The sequence below is a fragment of the Chrysochloris asiatica genome, unplaced genomic scaffold (assembly GCF_000296735.1).
Source record: "Chrysochloris asiatica unplaced genomic scaffold, ChrAsi1.0 scaffold00001, whole genome shotgun sequence".
Lineage (NCBI taxonomy): Eukaryota > Metazoa > Chordata > Mammalia > Afrosoricida > Chrysochloridae > Chrysochloris > Chrysochloris asiatica.
This window is the reverse complement of record NW_006408519.1, coordinates 26,142,540-26,150,236: the sequence shown is the minus strand read 5'-3', so window position 1 is coordinate 26,150,236 and position 7,697 is coordinate 26,142,540. Positions and strand designations below refer to the sequence as shown.

The following is a 7,697-nucleotide window of genomic DNA, read 5'->3' as shown; positions in this document are numbered from 1 at the left end:
TGGTGTAGAAGCCAAGGTGGACAGAGTTCAAGAAAGAGGTTAAAGCTAGAGGTGTACATCTGGAACTCATTAGCCTACAAATGGCATTTGAAGGGATGAGACCCAATGAAACCTTTGAGAGAGTAAGTATAGATATAGACCAGAAGATGAGAACTAAACTCTGGAATATTTTGATGTTTAAGAGACAGGTGATAAAGGAGAGCAAGAAAGGCAGGGGAAACACAGACAGCGGTGTCCTGGAAGTCAAATGAAGAAAGAATTCTCAAGGTTGGGAATGATCAACTTTATTTAAGACTTAGAATTTACCAAGGAATTTAGCACACAAGGGTCTTGGTAACTTTGACAAGCAGAAAGTAGATGGTGAAAGGTATGAGAAGACTAAACCCAGGTTGGAGCTAGTTGAAGAGACAATCGGAACAGAGAAACTAAAGGCAAGTCTTTGGGAGAGTTTTGCTGCAAAGTAGAGGAAAGAAATGAGGCAGTAATCTATGGGAAGTAAGTCAACAGTTGCTTTTTATCTCTCTCTCTTTTTTATTATAGGGAATTTCAAATGTATTAAAGTAGGTGTCACCCAGTTTGAAACAAAAATAACTCATTTCATCTCTTCCTCCATCTACTTCTTCCCATCCCTAATTTTTGTCAGGTAATTCATTGGTATATTTTCAGTATGTTCCTTTCAAAAACTAATTTAAATTCCACTTAGCAAAGCAAGAAGGAAAATTAATGGCATTTCCTTAACACTATCAACCACTTATCTTGCTATTAGCAGTCCAATGTTTATCCTACAGTGTCACACCAGGAAAGTATGTGTGTGTGACACTGTAGGGTAAGGACTGGTTCAAACGCATCACCCACTCCTTGGAAACAGCGTACATGATCACTGAGTCGGAACTGACTCGATGGCACCTAAAAACAAAATATTTATGTTTTGTTGCTACTTACTGTCGAGTCATTTCCAACTCATAATGACCTTATGCACAACAGAACAAAACACTTTCCAATCCTGTGCCAACCACACAATTTCCGTTACACTTGCGCCTATCGCTGCTGCGACTGTGCCAATCCATCTAATTGGTGGGGGGGTCTCCCTCTTTTTCGCCAACCCTCCACTCTATGTATATATATAGAGAGAGAGAGGGAGTCTAGTGTGGTGCTGTTGGATAAGCACTTGACCATAAGGTCAGTTTGAACCACATGGTTAGCAGTTCAAACTCACCATCTGCTCCTTGGAAATGCTATATGGGGTCACGATGAGTCAGAACCGACTTGACAGCACATAAAAACAACAACAATGTATGTATTGCCATGTGTGTATATTCACTATTTAGACATTAAAGGGAAATGTCATAGTTATGTATTTGTCCAGCCTTTCTCAGCTTTTTTTTTAAAACTTTACTGTGAACTAAAAATAACTGAAATCATTTTTAATGTATTATTCAGTGGCATTAAATATATATGTCATGAGATGCTTTTTTGTTGTTGTTTGATCACTGAGTTTAGACATATTTGATGTGCTACTTGTAGTCATTGTTCTTACTGATGCCCAAAGGAAACTGCTGTAAGATGGGAGAAATAACTGTATTCCAGGTGGGAAAGGGCCGTCATTCTCTAACTTTTCTTTTTCTTTTTTCTTTTGTAATGGCTGCTGTAAGTGATTAACTCTACTGTTGAGTCTGCAGTGTTTCTAGTTTTTCCTATTCATGCAAAGTCGTGATAAGCATCCACTGTACACATCAATGGAGTCCTGGTGTGGCATTGTGGATTAATAGGGTGGACTGCATGACCAGTTTGAACCACAAGGTCAGCAGTTTAAGCTCTCCAGCCACTCCTCAGAAACCCTATACAGGGTAACTATGAGTTGGAACCAACTCGAGGGTACTTAACAACAACAACATGCACATGAATATTTATTTATGCATTAGAGTTTTTATTCGTCTAGGACACATTTCCTAGGATGGAGTTACTGTGTAGGAGATGTTTATGTTTTTAAAGAAATGTTCCTAAATTGCCTTAAAAACTGCTTTAACAATTTACAGTTCTACCAGCAATATGTGAGGGTACCTTTCCTTTTGTCTCTCTCTGTCAGCATTCTTGACTCATTGGCCATTCTGAAAGTAGAGAGGTGATATCCCGGGGTTTGTATTTCCTGTTAGTGGTGTTGAATATCAGTTCATGTGTGTTCATACATTTGAATCAGCTTGTGTATGAATTACTGTCTTTTGTGCATTTTAACTTTCTTTTTCTTGTCTGTTTTTAATAGGTCTTCATACAATATTGATATTAACTCTTTTCTGTAAAATTTTTTTGTATTGTATCAATTATTTTTGTGTGATCTAAATTTAGTTTTGATTGTTCCTGGGGTTCTTATATTTCATAAACAGCTCTTTCTAACCTCCAGTTTATACTTGTGCAGATTTGCTGTACAGTTGCTTTGTACAGAACTGTTAATGCTGGCTGTCTTTCTCCACAGCACAATGCTGTGCTCCAGAATTGCAGTGGCCACACTGAACTCTGTACCCTACTCACAGTTAAGGGGTTTGTTAGGGAAGTTAACATGATGGAATACAAGAAAGCGCTCAGGACACAGTTGTTCTGTGTGGACAGCTTCACCCCAGCTGCGCCCACAGGCAGGCCTCTCTCTGTCTGGCCAGAGTTACAATATTCTTTTTGAGCTGTTGGTAAATACCCACAGGACACACCACTCCACCATAAGCCTCAGCTTGAAGGCGCTCGGCTCAAGCTTTGTGGGTCAGCAAACCCAGCTCCTTGCCCCAACTAAGTGCCTGTAGTCAGCCCGCTCTGCAAGCAAGCCTCCTGACCAGTCACTCCTCTGCTTGCTCCCTGGGCTGGGCGCCCTCTGCTGTGGTTCTTGGTTCTGCTTCTGCCGCTCCCCCTGGGTCACAGCTCTCGGTCCTCGGGGTGAAGACATTCAGTGCACAGGGATCACTGGGTCCATTTCTGGTTCTTCTTATTAGTAGTAAGAGTCACCCCAGCTGCTGAAGTGGTTCATTTTATACCCAGCATGTTGACAAACCTGAGTAATCGCGGTTCGCCCTGTTTACAACAACTCCCAGCTCGATCGTACCATCCATCAGCATCTTTCACCACCTTTTCTTACCCAGATCCATCTAGTTTACAAAGACTATGGCTCAAAGCAACATTGAATAACTCACTATACCACACTGTGGTTGATTAATTTTATTCATTAACCACTGAGATTTCAGTTTAAAAAATGCAATACAAAATCCATAGACTACATACAAGCTTCAGTAGCTTATACTTCAAACTAAAGAAAACAAGAAATCCTCACAACTGGATCAATTAGCAACCTCAGAAGTGGGGGAAATAATGAAATTAATCAGGAATGCATTTTGCTTGGATCCACAGTCACACCCATGGAAATCAAATTACATACTGCACTGAAAAAGTCTGTTGTAAAAAACCTCTTTAAATTGTTAAAAAGCAAAGGTATCACTGCAAAGACTAAGGTACAGCACATAAATAAAACCGGGGGAAAGAACCACATGATCAAATTGATTGATACAGAAAGGCATTTGACAGAATTGTGACTCTGAGACCAAAAGAACTAGGTAGGTGGTTTCCAGCTCCCACTACCAACTGCTCTGAAATGGACCACATTAGAAGGTCCCAGATAAATGGCAGAAAATGTGGGACAAACCTCAAAACTATATTAAAAAAAAAAAAAAAGACTGGACTTATTGATCAGAAGAAGACTGGAGGATTCTAAGATGGTGGCTCTCAACTACCCTTTAGGTTTGGAGTGGAACTTACCCTCATAGACTAATTTTCAGCTAAGCAGTTGATAGGTACATAGGAGGAGTCACACTAAACGTGCTCCCCATGGAAATGTCAGTCATTCAAGATCAGAAGGACGGCATTTACCTAAGGACTAAGTTTCAAAGGGATGGGAAGGAGGAGGGAATACAAATGGGAACCACACGGAGGAAGTGGGAGAACTGCTGTTGCATGGAGGAGATTGCAAGTGTATGATTTGTGGAATGTAAAACTGATCTTGTCCATAAACCTTCACTCAATTCACCATAAAAAGGAAAAAAATATTAAGTTCTTGTAGTCAGTAAAAATCATGTTTCTAAAAGAATTCAATCTCAAAAAACCCCCAAAAAATAGCCTAGTACTCGTATAACAATAGAGCCGTAGATCAATGAAACAGAATTGAGAACCAAAAATAAATCCATCCATATACAGTCAGCTGACCTTTGACAAAGGGCCACAACATATCAGATGGGGAAGAGATAGTCCTCAACAAATGGTGCTGGCGAAAATGGAAATCCATCTGCAGAAAAATGAAACAAGATCCATATCTCACACCATCTAGGAAAGCAAACTCAACATGGATTGAATACCTGAATGTAAAACCTAGAACTAGAAAGATTATCAATGAAAAAAAAAAAAAAAATAGAGACAAACTCAGTGTCTTATACATGGCATAAATATGCTACCAAGCATGACTGGTGGTGGTGGTGGTTATCATAACCAATAACATAAATAGCAGAAGACAAAATAAATGACTAGGACCTCCTCAAAATTAGATACTTCTGTACATCAAAAATTTTCACCAAAAGAGTAAAGAGAATACACAGACTGGGAGAAAATAATTTTTCAGTGACATATCAGACAAAGGACTAATCTCTTATGTTTATAGAAAACTATGATAGCTCCACAGCACATGGTAACAATGACACATGTTAGATTTCTGTGTCCTATTTCTGTTGTCTTTACTATGTTCTGATCTGCCCTACTGTCTCTTTGCCAATAATGATACTTTTTATTTACTGTGGCTTTAAAATATTTTAAATCTGGAATAGCAAGCCACTCGTTAATATTTTTTGTCATAATTTTCTTGGCTGTTAATAAGACAGTTATACATTTATTTTTTTGGCGGAAGTGTTAAAGAAAAGAATACTCTGATGCTTGGATAATGCTTTTTGGGGAGCAGGGTGGGGTAGGAGAAGCAAGACTGGAAACGGGGAGACAGTTTGGAAGCTGTTGCGGGGCATATGAGATGGTGATGGCTGAACTAGTAGGATAGCGTCGGTGGACGTGCCATAAGATGAGGCTGACAAGTCACAAAGTTTGTATAGAAAGGTACACCAGTAAGCTTGCAGCAGGAGTAAAAATTAGTGAAGTACAAATGCTAGTACATGAAATGTTTGGATGAGAATCGTTGTTCTCACTGCAGTTGGTTTCTTTTTACTTTTTATTTTTAATTTAGCTCATAAACTGAATGTGGTTGGACAAGTAAAGTGCCAGAGGCTGGCTGGCTGTAGATGTGATTGTTTAGAAAATTCTGTCTTGTTGCTAAGTACTGTCGGTTACAACTCATGACCCTGTTTAGGGTTTCTGAGGAGTATCTGGTGTGTTTGAACCACTGAACTTATGGTTGGCAGTCCAGTGTTTATACTATAGCACCACACCAGAATTCTGAAATCTATAAAAACTTAACTGAAACTTACAAGTGAGTTCAGTAAGGTTGCAGGATACAGGACAATATATAAAACTAAAGTATATTTCTATATATTTATCTTATTGTTGTTAAGTTCCATCGAATCGGTTCCCACTGTGTAGGGTTTCCAAGGAGCTACTGGTGGATTTGAACTGTCAGCCTTCCAGTTCAAATCGGCCTTGAGGTCCAGTGTTTTTTCTACAGCACCACACCAGGAGTCCATATATTCATATTAGCCAAAAAAAAAAAAAGAGAGAGAGAGAAATTACAATACGGTGCATGAAATACTGAGAGAAATCTGACAAAAGATGTGTGGGGATAATAAGGTAGATATCAAGAAAGATAAACATGATTTCTAAGCAGTTTTATAAAAAAAAAAAAAAAATTCTTTCTACCCAGCTCATAGCAGGTAGTGATAATTTCTTCTTACAAAGCAGCTGTTGGTGTTAACTGTAGAATACATGTGACGGTATAATGATAAGCACATTTATGTCCATTTTAATTTTCCCTTACCTTGTTTTTATTTTTTAAATCCCCAAGCAATGGGCTACTTTTGCTCGAATGTGGTATCTGTTAGATGGGAAAATGCAGCCCCCCGGCAAGCTTGCTGCTGTAGCGTCCATAAGGCTTCAAGGATTGCACAAGCCCATGTACCATCAACTGAGTGAGTAGCACTTTAGACCTGTCTGTCTTTAACCATCATTGAGACCTTTGTCTGGGCTGCTTTTCAGGGTCCTGGTTTTTGATTTGTTTTTTTCTGGGCACCCTTTATTTCATTCTTGTTAAATATCATTGTTGTTAAGTGCCATCGAGTCTGTTCCGACTCATAGTGACCTTAAATAGGGTTTCTGAAGAGTACCTGATGGGTTTGAACCCCCCAACTTTGCAACCTGTCCTACAGTGCCATACCAGTTGGCAATTGTTGTGTGCCATTGAGCCAGTTTTAACACCTAGCTACCCTGTATAGGATTTCTTTCCAAAGCAGATCTTTACAGAAGTAGAAAGCCTGATCTTTCTTGTACAGAGCAACTGGTATATTCAAACTGCTTTTGAATAGTTGCCCAACAGACCAGGTGCTGTTAAGTACCGACCCTACAGAGGGTTTCTAAAGCTTTAACTCTTGAGAGTAGAAAGCCTCATGTGATTGAATGAGAATCAAATCTCCCAGGGAACAATTAGCACACTCGAGCCACAGACTTTGTGTTCATCATAAGGAGCCACCACGCTCCCCAGGATATTATTGTTGTTAAATGCCATCGAGTCGGTTCCGATTCATAGCGATACAGCGTACAACAGAACGAAGCACAGCCCAGTTCTGCACATCCTCACAGTTGCTACTTGCTTGGGCCCATTATTGCTGCCACTGTGCCAGTCCATCTCGTTGGGGTCTCCTTTTTTGCCCACAGACCATCTACTTTACCAAACATGATGTCCTTCTCAAGGGACTGGTCTTTCCTGATAATATGTCCAAAGTATGAGAGATGAAGTCTGCACAGCATGGCTTCTAAGGAGCAATCTAGGAAGTTGTACTTCTTCCAACACAGATTTATTTGTTCTTCTGGCATTCCATGATACTTTAATATTCTTCTCCCACACCGTTACTCAAATACATGAATTTTTGCTCAATGTTCCTTATTCATTGTCCAATGAGATGTGAAAATACCATGGCTGGGGTCAGACACCCTTTAGTCCTCAAACTGACATCTTTGCTCTTCAGTACTTTAAAGAAGTTCAGTGCAGCAGATTTGCCTATTGCAATAAATATTTTGACTTCTTGGTTGCTGCATCCACGAAAGTTGATGGTGGATCCAAGTAAATCAAAGTCTTTAAAAACTTCAATAATCTTTTTTCCATGTATCATGATGTTATTTATTGGTCCAATGGTGAAGATTTTTTGTGTCATCAGTATATCACAGATTGTTAATGAGCCTTCCTCCAATCCTGATGGCATGTTCTTCTTCATGTATTCCACCTTTTCAGATTATTTTCTCAGCATACAAATTAAATAACTATTGTGAAAGAGTACAAGCCTGGCACACCCATTTCCTGATGGAAGTTTTAAGTTGTTCTGTCTGAACAACTGGCTCTTGGTCTATGTATAGGTTCCCCATGAGGACAATTAAGTTTTCCAGAATACTCCTTCTCCACATTGTTTACCATAACATGTCATTATCCACACAGTTGAAAAACTTTGTATAGTCAATAAAGTACA

The 7,697-nt window shown here is 39.3% G+C and overlaps 1 protein-coding gene across 1 annotated transcript in view; it reads left to right on the top strand.

The window, feature by feature from the left end:
- Window positions 1–7,697, top strand: part of MRPL13 (mitochondrial ribosomal protein L13) — a 51,581-nt gene that overhangs the window by 1,817 nt on the left and 42,067 nt on the right. The window contains exon 2 of the mRNA XM_006830677.1: window positions 6,026–6,149. Coding sequence (XP_006830740.1) covers window positions 6,026–6,149 — 124 coding nt within the window. The remainder of the gene's footprint in view (window positions 1–6,025; window positions 6,150–7,697) is intronic.